This window comes from Beta vulgaris, chromosome 1 (assembly GCF_026745355.1).
Source record: "Beta vulgaris subsp. vulgaris cultivar EL10 chromosome 1, EL10.2, whole genome shotgun sequence".
NCBI lineage: Eukaryota > Viridiplantae > Streptophyta > Magnoliopsida > Caryophyllales > Amaranthaceae > Beta > Beta vulgaris.
In genome coordinates this window covers 33,699,380-33,719,542 of record NC_079202.1, presented here as the reverse complement: position 1 = coordinate 33,719,542, position 20,163 = coordinate 33,699,380, and the positions used below count along the sequence as shown (strand labels likewise).

The 20,163-nt window shown below is 36.9% G+C and overlaps 1 protein-coding gene across 2 annotated transcripts; it reads right to left on the bottom strand.

Annotated features, from left to right (window-relative positions):
* Positions 1 to 5,057: 5,057 nt before the first annotated feature.
* Positions 5,058 to 19,146, bottom strand: LOC104896365 (potassium transporter 10). 2 transcript variants are annotated; one of them, XM_010683114.4, is made up of 9 exons: positions 18,799 to 19,145; positions 17,937 to 18,272; positions 16,474 to 16,699; positions 15,404 to 15,649; positions 12,886 to 12,936; positions 12,481 to 12,741; positions 12,191 to 12,358; positions 10,582 to 10,836; positions 5,058 to 6,146 (listed from the first exon to the last, which is right to left on the bottom strand). In XM_010683114.4, exons 2-9 carry the CDS (start codon positions 18,051 to 18,053, stop codon positions 5,107 to 5,109), a joined length of 2,364 nt encoding a protein of 787 aa, XP_010681416.1. In that variant the 5' UTR covers positions 18,054 to 18,272; positions 18,799 to 19,145; the 3' UTR covers positions 5,058 to 5,106. The 2 variants fall into 2 exon arrangements, with proteins under 2 accessions (XP_010681416.1, XP_019104970.1); XM_019249425.3 differs by having other exon boundaries at positions 12,481 to 12,936; positions 18,799 to 19,146.
* Between the last annotated feature and the right edge of the window lie 1,017 nt (positions 19,147 to 20,163).

Genomic DNA, 20,163 nt, shown 5'->3' with positions numbered 1-20,163 from the left:
TGTCCCAAATTAGGGTGACATCAAGGCACAGCAGTCATTCCAAACAGTATAAATAGTCATTGAAATCAGGGAAAGGTACGTTTTTCAGAGCATTAGTACTGTTACTCTGTCATAAATTCTTCTCTCTCTCCTACTTTCTCTCTCTAAAAGTTCCTTTACATCCCTGACATCTGACTTAAGCTTCGGAGGGGGAAATACCACCCAAACCTCCAGGGTGGGTCCCTTTTGTGCAGGTTGCTGGTCAGGAGTTTGCTTCGGGATTTGAATCAATCATTGTTGCACAAGTCTCCAATTATAAGAACCCATCTTTGGGAGTGTGATATAAGTTTGCTAGTTTTACACTGCATAACACCATTCACCCCTTAGATCCTATTTGATCCCTTCCCTTCTCGTCCAGATTCTCAAATCTCTCAACTCCTTCTCCCTTTTTCTCGAGAATAAATATAAGTACCAGCAGTATACAGCTTAAAACCTCTAAAATCCCATGACCCTGAGGGTATACCTTCTATATTCTTTCAAAAAAATTGGAAAACTATCAAGGAAGATAGTTTTGAAGGAGTTTAATAAAATATTTATCATTTTCATCCTAAAGGTCACTTGACCCCAAGAAGTCTTTTAATTCAAACCCATCAGCATGTGTATCTCTCTATTTAAAATCAAAGCGAAAGTTATGGTTGCTAGTGTTCAGCCCATTGTGGGCGCCATCGTGAGTGCTTTTCAAAATGCTTTCTTTACATGCAGTCAAATGTCAGATAATTGTTTCATTGCTTACAAGATTTACAACTGGGTTAACAGGAAAAAGAGAGGTAATTCTTTTGCAAGGTTGCAAAAAATGTACCAAAGCAAAGCATATGACGGAATCAGATGTGATCTTTCTCAAAGCCATTCTACATAAGATGTTTTTCCCCGAAAGCTGGATATAGTAGATCCTTCAATGTGTGACGACAATATTTTATTCAGTTCTTGTTAATAGATAACCATCAGACTTCTTCACCCTCACGGCGAGCCTTAGACAAGGAGATCCCTTATCCTCATATCTCTTTATTCTAAGTAAGAAAGTCTTATCTACAAAACTAGTTCAAAAAGAAAGATGCATCGAATTTCAAGGTTTAAAAATTGCAAGATATGCTCCTACTATTTTTCATCTCCTTTATGCATACGACGCCATATTCTTCTTCAGAGCTCTCCTTTGGGATTATTGAACCTTGAACAAGGTCATGTCACGCTTTGCATCAGAAGAGATGGTAAACTTTGATAAGTTTCAAGTGACCTTTAGCTCCAACATCCTCTCAAAATTCAAAAAAAATCTCCATAAACCTTTCGAAGTGTTGCCCCCCTGGAACATACCTCGGTTGCCTAATGGATATTGGCACTGCTCAACTCAACTTCCTAATTGAGAATAGTATATCAACAATCAAATCCTGAGAATTTTCCTACCTCTCTCAAGCAGGAAAATTAATCTGTATGAATACAAAATCTTCACCTCTAGACCTCCCATATTTTCTCCATTTTTCTTATCCCACAATTAATCACACAAAATAATTATCTCTCTGCTCCTCAAACTTTGCTAGTGTTCGTCCACTGATAAGACTTCCATATACTAAAAAAAAAATCAATATGAAATCCCACAAATCGGTAGGTGGCCTAAACTTTCAGATTGCTCTAATTCTCAACACTTCTCTCCTATTTAACAAGCTTTCACAATGCCCCAAACTCTCTTACTCACAAAATTTTCAAAAATACAAAGGAGACCTCTCTCTCTAGCTACTACCTCCTCTGCAAACTCCTCCCCTCCCCACTCCTCATTTGTATTTTGAAGTCTCTTAAAATCTTGAAAAGAAAGGAAACATGGCCTTAAATCAAGGGAAATTCTATATGGTGACCCTCAACTTTTTTAAATTATATTTGGTAGACAATTTTTATCTTTCCTCTATTTGGTAACCCTCTATTTTATTTTTTGTATTTTCTTTGACCTTTTTTAAATAAAAATTGATTTTTTAATTACAAAAAACTAATTTTAAAATGAAAAAAAAAAACTCAAACCCTCCCTCCCACCATAACCACCCATCCTACCACCCCTCTCCTCCCCTAGCCACCATCACCCACTTCCCCCTTCACTGCCAGCCACATCGGAAACCACCCACCAGAAACCACCCACCAGCCCACAGACACCACCCACCCAGCCTACCGAAACCACCCCCACCCGTAGCACCTAACCCAACCACCGAAACCCCCTCCTCCATTCGAACCACTACCGCACTCCCTTGCGGGCTTGTCCAACCACCTCTGTACCCCAATTCGAACCTCCCCACTCAATCGAACCCTCTCGCCGCCCCAAACCGAACCCTTTCGCCGCCCCAAATCGAACCACCCCCACACCAACTCGAACCACCCCGATCCCAATCGAACTACCCCCACCCAACCGAACCCTCTTGCCAACCCAAATCGAACCACCCCCACCCCAGATTTCGAACTCAACTTCTACCACCACAGCACACCACCCTTGCCCCCCAAATCGTGATTGATGAAGGCGTTGATGATGATGAAGGTGTTGAAGGTATGATTGATGATGAAGGTGTTGATGATGATGAGTGATTTGTAGATGGTGATTGATGAAGGTGGTGATGAGGGTGGGGTCGCCGGGGTTCGAAGGGGTTGGGGGGTTTCGGTAGTGATGGCCACTGGTGCGGGCTGGGCGGGCCGGACCGTGGGCCGGAGCGGGTTGGGCTGAGATTTCATGGCCCAGGACCGGACCGTGAAATTCATGGGTTGGGTGGGCTGGTCCGCGGGCTGAAAAGTCTTGGCCCACACCGGTCTGTTACCGGTTTTCACGGTTCCAGAAGCGGTTCTGGCGGTTCGTGGGTCTAGTGGGCTGGACCGGGCTGGCGGGCCGGCATGCAATATTTTTTTTCAAAATTATTTAATCATTGAAATTATTCATTATTGTTATATAAAATCTTTAAAATGAATAAAAATATATACAATTATTAAAATTAATGAATAATTTCTTATTTTAAATTTTGACTGAATTATAATATATGCAATTTGATTAAAAGATTTACAATTTGATTAAAATATACACAATTTGGTTCAATAATAACTTGGACTGGGCTGGTCTGGTTCATGGGTTGGGCTGGACCGGTTTCGTGGTCCGGGCTGGGCGGTTTTAGTAGCGGGCTTTGGTGGGCTGGGCTCAAGAAATCTGGCCCACGGCCCACCCACCAATTTCACGGTTCGAGCTGGGCTGGACCGGGCTTTTTGCGAACCCGGCCCACACGGCCCGCGAGGTGGGCTGGATTGGATGGGCTGGATTGGCCCTCACTGTTGGCCATCTCTAGGTTTCGGTGGTGGCTTTGTGGGTCGGAGATGGGGTGGTCGAAGGTGGGTGGTTTCAGGGGGGGTGGGTGGTTTCAGGGGTGGGGGTGGTTGGGCAGGTTGGGGGGGGGGGGGACAGGGGTGGCTGGGGTGTTTTTTTAAAATTTGAAAATCAGTTTTTTGTAATTGTAAAATCAAATTTTTAATTAAAAAATAATTTTAAAATGCAGTAAGGTCAAAGAAAAAAAAAATAGAATAGAGGATTACCAAATAGAGGAAAGATAAAAATTGTCTACCAAATAGAATTTAAAAAAGTTGAGGGTCACCATATAGAATTTCTCAAAAAAATTTGGTAAAGGGATCAATTTCCTCCTCCATAGAGATAATTGGATCTCCAATCATCACACTCTGCCTCCCTGTCTAATTAATTCTCCCCATCAAGAAGTCATCCTCCTCCAAACTGCAACTGACCTCATACTTCATAACTCATGGAATGCCCCTCTTATCCAGAACTCCTTTAAAAAAAAAAAAAAACAGTCTCCATCATGGCCACTCATATCCCTTGTACCCTCTAGAGACTGTGCAATCTGCATCTTAACCAAATCAGGTTGCTTGACCATAAAATCTAGCCACTGATTCTTACTCAAATCCCAAAATGGGCACCTCTCCAGATTCCCGTTTTAGAATAATTTATGTAGAATGAATATGTTTAATAAAATGGAAAATCTTCTGCTGGAAACTTCTCGACAGTATCATCCCCACAGCTAATACCTTCTCAAGAGAAGTATTATAGTCCTAAGTACCTGTCGGTTTTGTAACTTTTCCCCTAAATCCTCTGTCCATATTAGAAACTGCCCATAAGGTTCTGAAGGTCTAACATTTTAAGACTATGAGCTGAAACAGTCTCTCATATTATTGTCAGCTCTTGGGTCAAAAATTTTATCTCCTCCCAGAATGATTATGGCTAATCAAGCTTAATATCCTTCGTTTCCACTCTTTGGGATCTTTGGTCTCACCACTACGAGATACTTATTAGGAATGTATCCCCTAGAGCCATTCTCCAGTTACATGGTGACATATATAATAGATGGCTTAATTCTTTCAAAAATAAACATTATGTGAGTAGTGAGTGTTCCACCTTCTCCTCTCTTCCCAGTTCCCACCCAAAATATAAAACCCTACTTGGCGTCATGGTTCCCTACTTCCTCTACACGCAATTGTTAATCCAACTAGATGGAGCCTGGAAACCCATAATCAAAACTAAGAATAAAGGATAAGAAGCACACCATAGGCTGGAATAAAAATTGTCTACTCAAATGCTCGTGGCGTCTTCATTTACTCAGCCTTACAGACGAAAACTTATGCTCTTCTCCATGCCATCTAGGATGCAGTAGTTTTCTCAAGCAATATACTTTTAGAAACATACTGCCTCGTCACAGTTCAATCTCTCAACCCCAAGATTTGCGACTCCAACTTTAGAAGTATCCTGCAGGACTTTTTAGTCCTTTGCTTAGACTCTAGGATATGTCTTTTGTATCAAATGTAGAAGAGAAGAAGTTTCTCAAGCTTGTTCTCTAGCAATTAACGCTAGTAAAGACCTGAGAAACTAATTCTCGCTTTTAAATATATTCAGCTGTCAGAAATAAAGAAAAAGCACATGGTCAATCCCTATTGTTCATGGCATAAGAAAATTGTTTTTATAATTTTCTTCTTGAATTTGCAATAAACAAAAAGTCCACAAGTTTATTGAAAAACTTATTTTCCTTTATTAATGGCAGCAATCAAATAATGTTATACATAAAATACTTGTCCGACATTTAATAGACTCTCATGCGGGACATTAAAAATTACACTATGCTCCCTACAAATCTTCCTAAGAAATGCATATATATAATCAACAGCAATCTTTTTATACAAACTTGAATCTTTTCTTGCTTTCACCACAGTATTTCCCAATATATGCACCACTCCAGCATCTCTACAACTATTCAAGAACTCCAATTCATCAATCTCGTTCTGGCTGCTCGTCTGCCCGGATGACCTTGGCCTTAAATTTAGTTGTCGCAAGGGAGAACTGGCAGGCACAATGGAATCCCCGGATTCAATTGTTTGCTCAAAACTAGACATTGTATTGCCATTGTCCAAAAGGCAGTCTCTTGACACAGCTGTTTGCTGACCGTACAGACTGTATTCTTCAGAATCAGTACACCCTTCCATCATAGACTCCAGACGAACAAACATGAATAGATTATGAAAGAGTTTCTTCTCAAATTCATCATCTTTTTTATGGAGGTCCTTATAACCATACCTTGCAACACAACGGAACATATGGAAGTTTTTGGGTCCAATCCTTTTCACGAGAAATCTTTCATCTTCTGGGACTGTATATACTGGAAGGTATTTTACACAGGCAAAAACTACCACTGAATGAATGGCTGGCAAGTTTGTGATAAAGTGAGAAAAAATGCTGGGGACACCACTGGCTAGCTCGGTGTAGACAAGTCCGATTCCCGGTACCCTTACCAAGCCTAAACTTGGGCCAAGGCCGAGAATCCAGGCCATTGAGACCTTACTGTGCATTTCAAACTCATAACGTTTCACAGTTCCATAGTGCCAAACCACCATGACTATGAGAAAGACAGCAGATATGACAAGTGGAACCCATCCACCTTGATCAATTTTGAACAGAACAGCTGAGAAGTAGGTCAACTCCACCAATAATGACAAAGCAGTAAAGATGAGAACGAGTATCCAGTGCCACCGCCAAACCAACAACATGATCAGAATCATGAGGAACGTGGTGGCTAGCATGACTATCACAACTGCTGTACCTGTCAAAGGATGAAGATGCACCAAATACAGAATTACTATCCTGAATAGAGGAACTCCACCTACCACATTCTACATGATTAGAGAGCAGCAAGAAGACAGATCAGTAGATGTGATTAAACTGTTGAATCAGAACAGATGAGATGGTGTATCTTATTTTTCTTGCATTCTTGGCATCGTTTAGACATTTACTATTGACTATTAATAGAATGGAAAACATTCCAACTTTTAGGTGCATCAACAATGTCAAGAATAAATAAGGAACTTGACATCCCGCTTGATAGATGGTAACTAATGGTGGTAATAGTAATTTGATTCATATGCAGTTTGAACTTTGAAGTATATGCTTCAAAGATACGATTTTGGTCACTTTTGAGGTTTCGTGAGAACGGAACGGATACGTTCAACACGGACCGCATCACGGTTTATCATACTGTTATTTGCAATATATATAACAAAATTAACTTATATACCATTTGTTTTTTTCCCATTAGAGCCACCATAGATCTGGTTATTGTTGTTTGCTTGCCTCTTCTTCTCTCTATCTATATCTTTTTATGTTGATTTATGTCATTATTGGAGGGAGGAGTAGGGAGCAGTGAGAATTTCTTGAAAAAAAAAAGTCTAAAAAGTAGCATCTTGATACTGAAATGCGGCTAAAACTGCCTTGTCACGGTTGGTTCAGCCGAATTTTTCACTTACATAAAACTTTAAATCCACTTGTTGCTCGAAACATCAAATTCAGTTTACCGAAGTTGAAAACCGATCCAATACGGGAGAACATAATTGATTCGGCTGTATTGTCGAACCATAGTTTGAAGTATCATGTCAATGTCCATGGTAATGCTTGTCCACCACAAAAGTCGTGATTTTCTTCACAAAATCGCATTACCATCCATTTCCACTTTAGAGGTGGTATGAAGTGGGAACGAAATTTTGTAAACAAAATCACATGTTTGGGGATGAGATTCCATTCCCATGATTTGAGTAGGGGGTTTTCTTGCATATTGCATTTGATTTGTATTTAACATTACCGCAATTTAGGCTATGTTCAACTTATTTCAGAAAAAAATAAGATAACTGTTCAACTTATCTTCACTTATTTCAGAAAAAATGAGATGAGTTCAAATAAGATAAGACAAAATAAGTTGAATCAAAGGGACCCTTAGTACCACCAACCTATACGAATAGCTTCTCAAGATTCTTGGGTCTCTATTTCCAAACTTGCAACCTTTTCAATCGGAAGAGATATGCTACTACAATAAGCAATATTTTTATCAAATTCCTAAGATGCTATATCAGATACCAAATGTGTAGATGTGATAGTCATGTTAATACAAGAGAACTCAGTGATCCTTACATCCAAATTTGGAAGGATGCAGTGTTACAGAACATTTCAATTGATTTCTAGTGTCTCTTGTGCATTCTTCAGGACCCCCCCCCCCCCCGTAACATATTGTTTTTCGCTATAGGGTTTGGCACAGATATCAAGGCCAAAATAGGTAGGGCATAACATGTGAGAGTTCAATATTCATTTTCTGTCCTATTTACAGTTGTGCGGGAGAATTTTTTCCCAAATCCCCAGAAAACTGGGGCAATAGGTAATGCAAAAGTAATTCCTGCCCAGATCTAGATAAGAAGGCATAGAATAATGTCATCAATGCTGAAGATTGAGAAGACTATGGAAGAATTGCATTGATTGAAGGTTAGAAGATGAGTTTTTAAGATTTGAAGTTGGAGCATGGACAAAGATTGATCATGCACTTTTGCGGAGACTTTTGCCGAAGTTCTAATTCATAGCAGTGTCTAGAGTTCTAATTAGACTTTACACTGATTACCGCAAGGAAATAGTAGTGGTAGTCTTCACCTCATTTAGAGGGGGTTATCCTTGAATTCATGTCTCTTGTGCATTGCTTTATATTTGTTTGTCAACTCCATTTGTGGGTTGCCAATGGATTTTTCCCAAATCCCAAACACTATTGTGTATGCTACAAACTTTACAGTGAATTGATTATGCAATACAGTAGTCAATGGTAGAGGTGGAGTCTTAAACTCTAATATCAAAGACTCAAAGTCCGGCTATGGAAGTCTCTTTTTTGGCGATAGGGACACATTATGGTTCTCCGAGGATTCAAAATTAATAATGTTGTAGCCGTACATATAAAAGCTGATACTAAAGGATTTATTCTTTTTACATCGAACCATTTGAACTTACGACCCTTATCGAAACTTATTGTCCCTAATATTGAATTTACCTGCAGTCATTCGTCCTTGTATAACATTTTTGTGAATAGAACATGGGTGACCCTTATTTGGACATGTTATCCCTTACCTTATCTGGAATTGTAGGCCCTTATTAAATTTAGGCAAAGTTCTATATGCAGCTTGAAAACTTACTGAAAGACCAGGGTGATTTTCACTTCATTTAGGATTTAACTCTTTAGTTATCTTTGATGGATAAGCTCACAATGATTAGATGGTTTCACCCAAGATCAACTCCTAATAAATTTTTTTTTTGCCAACTTAAAAGAACAACGCTCAATTTTCAGGCTGTACATCACACTACTAGTTCTTTAGTGAGTTTAACAGTTGGTAATATTTTAATTCAGATTAAATTTTATTTGCACAATGAGACTTCAAATTATTGTTAGTGTCACATCAGTACATGAGACTAGTCATGATTTGGCTTTTCACCCAAGGAAAACATCGGTATCTGACAACTACTAAAGAAGGATCTTATGATAGCAAATTAGTTCTTTATTTATCTGCCCTCCCATCACAATGGTTTTTGGTTACAGTCTCTCTAAAGATTTTTTTTTTTATTAGGAAATTAAGTCAGCCTAGAACCCCTGACCTCAGGGGCCAAGAGGGAGCGCTCTATCCACTTGAGCTAACTCCTATCCTTACAGTCTCTCTAAAGATGTCTATATGCAACCAATGAGTCTTTAGATGCATTCAACTTCAGTGGCGGATTATAGAAGGGGTGGGTGGGGGCTTAGCCCCATAACTGTATAAGATAAATTAAGTAAATTGTAGTTCATGTCACAAAACAAATTGTGGCACACTGGCAATGAAGCAAGGTGTAAAAGGAAGTTTGAGTCCTTAAGGTTGCAAGTTCGAACCTAGCATCAACACATTTGGACTTTTTTGTTTTTCTTCATATTAAATGCTTCTTTTTTTTTTGTTTTTCTTCATTTTAAATGTTTCTCTTTTCTCTTTTTTTCTTTTCCTTCTTTCTTTTTTACTTCTTTCTTTTTCCCCTTCATCTTTGGCTTACAGTAACTCCAATAGTGCAAAAAAAGGACTTGCTAGCATATTTGCAAAATACTTAGCTAGTTGCTTAACCATTGGAGCACAAAATGGAGTTTTGCTTTGTTAAGCAAATTGGCTCTATAGAGCAAATTGGCTTAGCCAATTCCCAACAAATAGCTTCTCAATAATTGATATTTTATATATTAAAAAAAAAAAGTGATTGTGGGACCTACCTAAGCAACAAAATAGTTTAGCTAAACCTTTAAAGGGAAGTTAGCTAAAGATAGAATTAGCTAAGGAAAATGATGTGGCATCTTTAGCCAAGTATTGTTTTAGCTAACCATTGAAGTTGCTCTTATATCAATTTTCCTAATTTAGAAAAATCTTTTCCATTGATTGTACTATCTTTTATTCTTCTTCTCTAAAAACTTTCTTTTTTATTTAACTATAATGAGTACTTATTTCCTCAAACTCATTCCTAACAATCATAAAATATAAGTTTATCTCTTTTTTTGTGACTTAAAGCAATTCGGTATTTCTTCAGTTTTTTTTTACTGGAGTAATTAATTTAGTTGCTAATGAACTATACCTTCAATTTCTTAAAAAATTACTCAATTTCTTGAACATTTCATAATGGTCAAACAAATAAATGGAAACAATTTCTTAAAAATTGCACCTTTGAGATTTTAATTTATTACATTAGCTACAAGCTCTTTGTAGCCATTAATAATAGTATATTTATATTTTAGTGTGTATTAGTGTTTTTATTCATCATTTAAAATTTTACACTTAAACTTTTAATTTATCAACTCGGCCCCTGTTAAATAGTTAGTTAAGATCCGCCACTGATTCAACAAACAGCCATGCATTTGTAAGATGTGACCTATATGAGTAAACTCTAGCAAATACCATTAACCTACATATATGGAGCTCCCAAAGTCAGAGCTAACCTGGTAAGGAACATAATGTTTCCACCATTACAGATAGATAGATCAAAAGAAGTGCTTGATAGAGGGGGGCAGTGGAGCTTCACCTCTTAGTGTTTGTGCAATCACAATATACCACACCAAAAGGGGGGAAAAGGAACAAGGAAGCAAATAGCATAATACAAGCGAGAAGCCACAAGCATGTAACTATTTCATGACAGATACAAGGCTTTTGTATAAATAAAAGAATGAAACTCACCATAAGCATTTCCAATCTGATTTTGGTTCCTAAATCCAGCAGTTACAGCTATGCAAAGGATCATAAGAATCCAGTTGATATCTGGAATGTATACTTGCCCAAGAAATTTCTTTGAAGTGTGTACTACCTTCACTCTTGGAAAGCAGCCTAAAGCAAGAGCCTGCTTTATAATTGAAAATGTCGCAGATATGGTTGCCTGACTAGCAACAATGGCGGCCAAAGTTGCTACAACGAATACTGGCCAATATATGCTATCTGCAAGTAAATAATCAAAAAAGCATGACAATTAAAAAAAAGTATATCTTTCATCTATAAAATGCAAAAAAAGTATATCTTTCATCTACAAAATGCAGGTTTTATTCCCCATGAAAAGTTGTCTAAAATAAAATCAAATAAGTTTCTATATTAGCACGAACGAAAACGACAATCATTGGTACCAACTATTATCCAGGCTTGGTGAGTTGCTTTAGTTAAGAAGAGGGACAACCCTTTTTGCACTCGTAGCTCTTATGAGTATACCTTCATTATAATACTAGATTAATAAGAGTCTTACTTTCAAGTTATACTACAGCTCATCTCTTTAATTCAAAACATTTGAAAGCTAAAATTAATTGTCCTCATGACCTCACACATGTCAGCCAAACTCTTTATTGCCTTGCTGCTTTCTTCTCTTTGTGAAGAGCAATTCAGCTTGGTAATGGAATTTAGATTTGTGCTAATGTTACATGCAATTGCCCTTGTTTATATCTAAATGTGGTGCATGTCCACTAGAAACCACATGTTTTTCTACATTGAATTCATTATCACTCATACTCATGTAGCTAGGTGTTACTAATTTGAAATAAAACGAATACCGACGGAGAAGCTCTTTTGTTAATAAAGATGTATTACCCCAAACATCTACAAGGAGCATTACATGCAAATTTCACTTTTTTTTTCCCCTTTTCAAACGAGCTTTTCATGTAAAGTTACATACCAAGTTTACGACACTTCTTAAGCTTCGTAACTCGTATTAAAGAAAACATAGATGCAAGCATTGTAGCATGAGTGGGCTGAGCGACGGCTCTGGGCCCCACTTTCAATAGGGCCTCGATTTCCATATCCTGGTTATATGTAGATTGTTGCAAAGGAAACATAATAATCCATCGTTGGAGTAACGGTAGCTGTTTGTTCGCAAAGTGTGAACTCTTGCAAGAGTGAATAGTTTGAATCTTGTAAATGGCTTTTTAAACTTCAAACAATTTTCTTGTTTTCCATTAATGCTTTGTGGATGTCAAGGGCCTGAATTTATGTACTTCTTAGTAGCTCAGGCCCCCCTAATTCAGTGAGCCGGCACTGGACGCAAGTATAGTTGAAGCAACAAGCTAGTCCTTCCTACGACTTATCTCTAGGCCCCACAACCCCCAACCAATGTGAACTACACAATATTTTGGAGTATCCCCCCCCCCCAACACACACACACACACACACACACACACACACACACACACACACACACACATACTTCAACTCCCCCTTTACGTGTTTGTTTCTTCAAGCTACATTTAAAACTATTTTTTGTACCCAAGTCTATGCAAAGGAAAATAAGCAAGGGTGAGCTAAGATAAACCTGGAATCGAATGATAGAATGCATCTACCACATGGTCTTGATGATTTACTAGATACGCCGCTTGTCCAGAATATGCTAGAAGAAGGCAGGGGAATACAATTACTGTGAATGCTATTTGTACAGCCAACACGGGAAAATGAGCCAAGTCAGCAAACAGTGCTTCCGTCCCTGCCACATTTACCACCGAGAAGTGATCAGACCCGTCATCTACTTAAGAAAGTGCCAAAACATGACGAGAATTTTTAATCTGAGGTGATTCAAGATATAAAGACTACTTTTAGTTTCCTTACCAGTAATACTTAGCATGATTCCCCCCAAGGAGGTCCATCCATCTTTCCCTCCATTTTTGAGATAGCGATATAAATAGACTGGTGAAAAGGCTTTCAATACACTGCTATCATATTTCCATATGTTGAATATACCAATACCTCCAATCATCAGAAACCAAAGCAAGACAATTGGCGCAAAGAGCCACCCAACTTTATCGGTACCGTAATGTTGCAAGCTGAACAGACCCACCAGTATTATAACAGCTACAAGCACAACCACATCTGCAAACCAGAAACATAGGACAATATTTTGGGGGGAGTAGCAGCTAAAACATGTCAAAATCTGGTAAAATACGGCAGCTCCGCGATGTTCTAAAAGAACAGATGAAGATATGATCAGCACATAAAAGAAAGAAAGAGGAGTACCATTACTCAAGTTGGGGTGGTCTACCTTGATCCCACCAGAAGCTGAAAGAACTGCCACACAAAACATGGTTAAGTAGATGTTTATACGTGGAAGAGTATGAAGAAGATATAAACAACCCTGAAGACATTGACATGAAAAGGCCATTTTTGAAGCATATCAAGACATAGTATATCATGAGAACAATGTTCATCCACATTTAAGTTTTGCTAAAAAAATCATATTGTTTTAAAATGTGCTTGTACATGGAAATCTAAGTGTTTTAGAGTCTAATACTGCTAACTACTGATCCATGGAGACTCGAACAAGTATATAACTGAAATCTTGGCAGAAATCTGTATTTTTTGCAGTTCTGCTACACGCAAAACCATCATCATCACCATTTCCCCCGGAATCAACATTAACCCCACATCAATAGCTAGTTTAGGATAAATGTCTTCGACATAATAACATCCCATGACCATCAAAATGTCCTTTATATGACTGCAGGACCAAAAATAAAAAAATAATAGTCCTTCTAAGTCTTGTGCCTAGTGTGATCCTAACACTTTCATAGTTTCATTTAAATATCCAACAATAACAAGCATAGATAGCTGTCCCCCTCTTGTAGTTAATCTTACAATAGTCGGGAGGACAGAGGGGTTGCTTATGCCTTAGTTGAGGCTAGTTTCACCTTGGTGAAGATAAAGAGAGTATCAGGTAAAATTATGCTCCTTAGGATTTTTGGTGCTTTCACATGTGATGATGGTTCAGTGGTTAATGAAGGCAAAGCTATTTTTCTAATTCAAAGGAAGAAATATGATGGTCTTTAATAAAGGTAACAAAATTATTTGTTTGTAACACTAGTCTAGTCTAGCTTGATTAAAAAGGAGAAAGGTGCTGCAAATTTGATAGCAATTCCAGTGAAAAGCCACTGGAGGCAGGAATTATCTTTAATTGTTTTTACAATATCCCTCATCTAGAAGGGTGGAATCAATGTATTTCGAGCTAATAGTCTATTAAGGTATCCTTAAAACAATTTACATTCAACAAATGTAACTCACAGGCCACAGCCATCATTGACGCAGATGCTCTACTTTGCCTACTACCTTAGACATGGTATAAAGAACTAATTTATAAAGCTATGCGTTCACAAAAATTAAAAATGTAACAATTCTGCCTTTTTCCTTCACTAATTAATCTTTAGGCTCTAAGACAACATACTCACTTTGCAAGGCATAAATGTCAATGGGTTAGGATTAATAGGAAGCCTTGACATCTGGTGGCCATTGCAGAATAACAAGTGCAAATTGTTGAAATAAGAAGGAAGCGATATTCTAGGATATCCTACACTAGAAGCTAAGCAGACACAACTAGCAAAATGATAGGGAATTTAAACCTTTGTTGTGAAATGTATGCAATGATAGCATCAATTCTGATATTCCAGCAACATATGCTGAGGTTGGGATTAGTTACACTATGGTACTAGGAGACACTTGAAACTTTTAAACTCAAGTACCCTTTTGGCATCTTCCCCAAAACTCCCAGGCAGCATTGATCTTACATGCTTCGCAACTGTACTTTTCATACCAGATTGTCATGTGCTGAAATCATAAAAGTGATGCTTACAGAAAACACCGCCTAGTGAGGTTTGGGAAGTGTAAGATGCACACAGCCTTATGTTATACATTGGGTGTAGAGGGTAATATTGGAAGTACAATATAATTAGGTTAGCATGGAGAAAAAGCAAGTTAGCTTTATTAATAGAAGAGATTAGTGAGAGGAGAGGTATGGAGAAAGTTATTAGGGTTCCTTTAATTGTTAGCTTTAGGAGTGTGTCCAAGTCACTCAAATACTTGGCAATCTATCTTTCATTTTCTGTTATATTTCTGTATCATTAATCAAAGAATCAGCATCTTTCTTTATTCTCTTACTTGAGATTCCAGTTCATTACTACATATACATAGTATGATTCTGAGAAATATAATTGCTCAACAGAATTATTTCTGATACTCTACCAAAAAAAGGAATATATATATATAGATGGAGCAGGTGCCAAATCTTTCCCAGAGGATTTACAGAAATTACACAGAGAATGCATCCTAGATTTCCAAATCTAAGGAAGTTGCAAGCATTTAAAGTGAGCTTGAGTTTTCATGGAAAAAACGCTAATGGCTAGATTTTGAAGATGGAGAGGCATTTCGGTCTTTACCGGTTGAATGGTGAAGTAAATATTGGGGAGTTATGTAGTTGTTAGCTTTGGGAGTGTGTCAAGTCACTCAAATACTTGACTATCATTCATTTTCTGTTGAATTTCCAGATTATTAATCAAAGAATCATCATCTTTCTTAATTTTCTAATCTGAAATTCCAGTTCACTACATCAACATGCATATACATGCAGCTATCGTTGCATAACGCCATCAACTTATAATGTATAAATATACATGCAGAGACAACGCAAAGGAACTATAATAAATTATCCTCATGTTTAACAATGGAAGTCATTAAGAGGGCGATATTGTTTGGAGTTTCTATATACCTGATATTGCTGGAGTGAGAATTCCATCTCCAATTACCATGCAGGTGCCACCAAGAACAAGGAGTAGAAGTGCATTCTTCCTAGAGGAATGTTTCTCCAGCCATTGCCTGGTTTTCGAGGCAAATGAATTTTCATGGAATCTACCACGACTATACGTTGTCAAATCCTCATCAGTTCTATGCCGGTTAGGGATTGTATTTACATTTGCATGTCGACATAGCAATGAGTAAAGAGCGAATGTCCCCCCTGATCCAGCAAAGTCAAAAGATTTTTCATTAATAAAGGGAATAATGTACATATCCAACATAAGTGACAAAATTATTGCACGTAATTAAGATCATTCATCTGAACTTAAACATGGTAAGCACAGGAATAAATTATAAATATGGGAAACTAAAATTTACTCCTATCATTTTCAAGTAATCAGTCCCTCATTGTATAATAGACTGTATTCCTTCATCAAAACCATAGCACCACCTCATGCAAAGCACAGGAAATCCAGTGCACAAGAAAGCATTTAGAAATTAAAGTGCTTAAATGAAAACCACATAACAGAAATATTCAATATGCTAAGATATTACTGCAGAGTGTACTTCTTCTCCCAACTGCGGGTATCGAATCCATCAGATACATGCCGCAAATATGTTAGGAATCTTAAGTGACATTAAGAATAGGACAATTTTTTTCAGCAAATATGAAAGTGCGCTTGGGCCATCCAAAATTCCAAATTGACGAGGAGAGTTTGAAGTTTGAACCACTTACAAAGCCAAGAGAGATTTCATCCCAAAAGCAATTGGGAAGAGAAACTCCTTAGTCTTATAAGATTGTCATTATATGATTATATCTCCTCTTCTCCGATGTAGGATAATTTACATTTCTAGTTTGGACAATACAATGAGGCTTAGTAATTCCTAACATATCATGAACATAAATCTTATCTTGTTTTTATTAATTAACTAAGATTTAGTGATGGTAAAGAACAAAAAAGAGTGAGGGAGAAGTTCATACCAACAAATATAAATTACACAAAAACTAAAACTAAACCCTGTGCTCAAAAGTTTCATTAGTACCTTGACCGTTATCATTTGCTCTGCAAACAATGAAAACATATTTCAATAATGGGACAAGAGTCAGGGAGTATATTATCAATGAGAGTGCTCCAATCACATCATCTGGATCTTTCACTCCACGCGGAAATGTATTGTAGAAAACATATAATGGAGATGTGCCCAAGTCCCCGTACACTACCCCAAGACTCTGAAAAGCCAACCGCAGAAGCAATAGTGCTGAATATTTCTGCAGAAATCGCAGTGTGTTAGCTGAGATATATACTAGTCCATGAAATGTCCCTAATATAATGTCAGTAAAAGAATAATAGAAATTATAATTTCCGCATCCCTGAATTGTGTTTTTCTAAAGCAGATATGTAACATAAAACAAGGGACGATAAAATAAATGAAGCAAGTCTATCTTATGATATAATGTAACATGGAGGCGTCACGGGAACTACAAGCACAATCCCAATATGTAGCATGACGTATCATTATAAGGAGCGAGTAAGTGAAAACTTCTAGATAAGAAAGATTAGTATCAAAACTGTGATCCAGATGAAATGTTTTGATGCCTTGGTCATTCACAACACATTAAATAACATCTCAAACAAAATGCTACAACCTTGTCGAAAAGATGCTAAGAAAAAGAGAATTCTTAAATAATCTAGTTAGGCCCTCCTCTCACTTTCCCCAGGTGCACAATGAAAAACCAGAGCTCCAATAAGGAGCAAAAAGATAGATAATTTAATACCAACAACATTACCCAAATGTCCCTAACGAGGTTCCAACCCTAGACAAGGTAGGGTAGGTCAAATATACACTTCCTTACCCCTAATATTTACAAAGAAGTTATTTCCAATTGACCTCTAAGCAGTTTCAGAACAAACATCGGCTAGTTAAAGTCCAAGCAATGTAATGAACCATTTTTGTGTCGCACATAGTAATTCGAAAGCCAAAGATCTAGTGATTAAAGCCGTGTTCTTTTGGACTGATTTTGGCTTACCTGAACAGAGCTTATTAGGACTGGACTAAACTGAATTAAAGCACATTATTAGTATGGAGCCGAGCTGTACCTAACCTAAGTTAACTGAAGGGAAAAACTTAAAATTATGTTCAAAAGAACAGGGCCTAAGCCACATTACTATATTTGACTTGTGAGAAAAATTAGTGACATTGACATAACAAGCCTCCTTATATTAAAAGAGCAACACCAAAACATATAATCAGTTGACCTAACAAACGGTAATGATTAGGAGCTATCTTGCAAGGCACCTATAATCAAGCACGTGAAGAACTCTATGGTGTCTTCTAGTAGCAGATGTTAAGCAGCTATATCTAAAGGAGCCAATACGATACCCAGAAATCAAAACGGGCTAGGCAAACTACATGTGCTCAAAGACTGACATAACAATCGCTCTATATAAGACATATTGGTACAATAAACATATCGAGTACAAGTAGTGCAACATATACCATCATACCTTTTCTCGGTATGCATTCTTAAGCTTTCCAGCCTCCTCATCCATGGGTTGATCGAGCGTCTGATCCAAATCCCACATACTACCTCTATTTTCAGTTTCCTCATTAACAGAAGCCATTAATTCGTGTTTGTAGCTACCAATTCCAATATCCCCTCTTGACCAGGTTTTCACCCTCTATCGAATGTGTATAAGCTACTGTAGTTTCCCCCAACTTCCCAGCAAAAACCCAAAAGTCCAAGCATAAATTAAAACCAAAGACAATGGATAACCAGCAACTAGAAGTGATACTGGGCAGCAACTTTCAGAGGAAGCTTCTATACCTATGCTTCTCCAATTCTGTAACATTCAAATAAATTGTGATCAACCTACACAATTTTCGCCCGTAATCCAGCTAAAATACAAAATTTAAGTACCAATGCTTAAGTTGGTCAGAACCACAACTATAATTGCAAGTAAGAATTCAGTTTAAAGATGCTAAAACACCATAGTAAGCACTGAGATCAACATAATTCGAGTACAAACATAAGTCAGATTCAGAATGACTAAAACTAAATACCAAAATCAAAGTCTTACTCAACAACAACAGTTGCATGAATTCATTTTTCAAATTGCTAACAACAAAGAAATTCCAGAAGCAAAATTGCCAAACTTTCCTTCAACATTCAACTAATGCTCAATTGTAATGCAATAACAATCCAAATAGAACTAATTCAAATAGATCACAGATAAAAGGCCCTTTTCTTTTCTTGTACAATTCTCAACCACAAAACCCAAAAAAGCCCAGATTCTTTCCCCCTTTTTCCTTCACATAAAACCCAAGAATTCATTTTTTTATTCCAAATTAAATATTTTTTTCACATACCCATGAACAGAGACAAGTTGATGAGCTTGAAAACGGCTAAAAAGAACCCTCTTGAAACTGCAAAATACCAATTTGAGAGTAACTCTTCAGGTGATCTTTGAACTCTTTTTAAAGTTTGGGCAAAATTTAGAATTTTATACCGAAAAAAGAGATTATTTTTGTAACTCAAATGGTTGAGATTTGAGAATAAGAGATAGATAAGTGGTCTAATTTGACAACCAATTTTGTACAGTACTGCTATTTTTTCAACTACAGGACAGAACTAAGCTCTGAGATACTGCCAGCAGACAAGTACTGCTAACTTTTTTTTAGAGAGAGAAACAGGTAGGCGTTATGTTCAAACTAAATTAATACATTAATTCTCCCTCGTTTCTTAATTCTAATGTTTCATTCAGTTTTTACTTTGACAATTGACCCTTTGCTGATTCGCATATTCCGTTTTCATAGGTTTTAACTCGCTCTCGCCTATGTTCTTTAAATAGTTATTCTTTCATCTTCTACGTTCTCAACATAAATAATACTATCTATCTTTGTATATTAGTAAAAGTTACACTTATTATAAACTTCACTTTATTGACATTATACAATACATATAAACATAAAAAAAGGGGTGAGAAAATGATCTTTTAATATACATGTTTATGAAATTTCATGGTGATCATTACGACAATTATTTGCTATTAGAAATTGAGAATGAGTAAAGCTTCATAGTGTATTTCTGTCAAGGTGTACATAGTCTGCATCTTCACATACATGTCTATTGTATCGAGTCTTTCTCCTTGACAGGTACACTACGACCGTCATTGTTAATTTACATGTAAGAAATAATATTTTCCTGCGAGATTCTATTAGATACTTATGATATTTATTTTTTAAAATATAAGCTCTTTATAGTTTTTTACTTATTTTATAATTGAAGATATAAATAGTCAAAGTTGTGAAGATATAAATAGTCAAAGGCTAGTTATACATTTTAGGAGTAGAGGCAATGATATAAAGTTCAATTATATTTTTGTAGAAGAAATATACTTCTTCCGTTTCACAATAAATGAAACACTTCCCTTATTTATATAGTCACAATAAGTGAAATCAAGCTCTAAATGGTAAAAAAAGTACATTCTTACAAATATGCCACCAAAAAGTAAGAGATGAGTACAACTCTTTTTTACGATCACTCACTTTATTGTTTCCAACTTTTTCTCTCTAAATTCCTTAATTGGTAACTCCCATTTTCTTCTTTATATTTCACTTATTGTGAAACAAAGGGAGTTTGATTTTGTGAGTTGATATATTAATTTATTACTCCAGTTAAAATTTCGGTATCATATAAACAATAAAAGTTAAAAAGTAAAATGACTAATAGCA

Bases quoted from the DNA above. Each gene is read 5' to 3' on its own strand.
- LOC104896365 (XM_019249425.3), bottom strand. From the start codon at position 18,053: ATGGCTTCTGTTAATGAGGAAACTGAAAATAGAGGTAGTATGTGGGAT. The intron at 16,700-17,936 runs GTATGATGGTAT...CGATTTCTGCAG, and splicing joins AGAATGCATACCGAGAAAAG to AAATATTCAGCACTATTGCT. The intron at 10,837-12,190 runs GTTTATCTTAGC...ATTTACTTGCAG, and splicing joins ATTCTATCATTCGATTCCAG to ATAGCATATATTGGCCAGTA.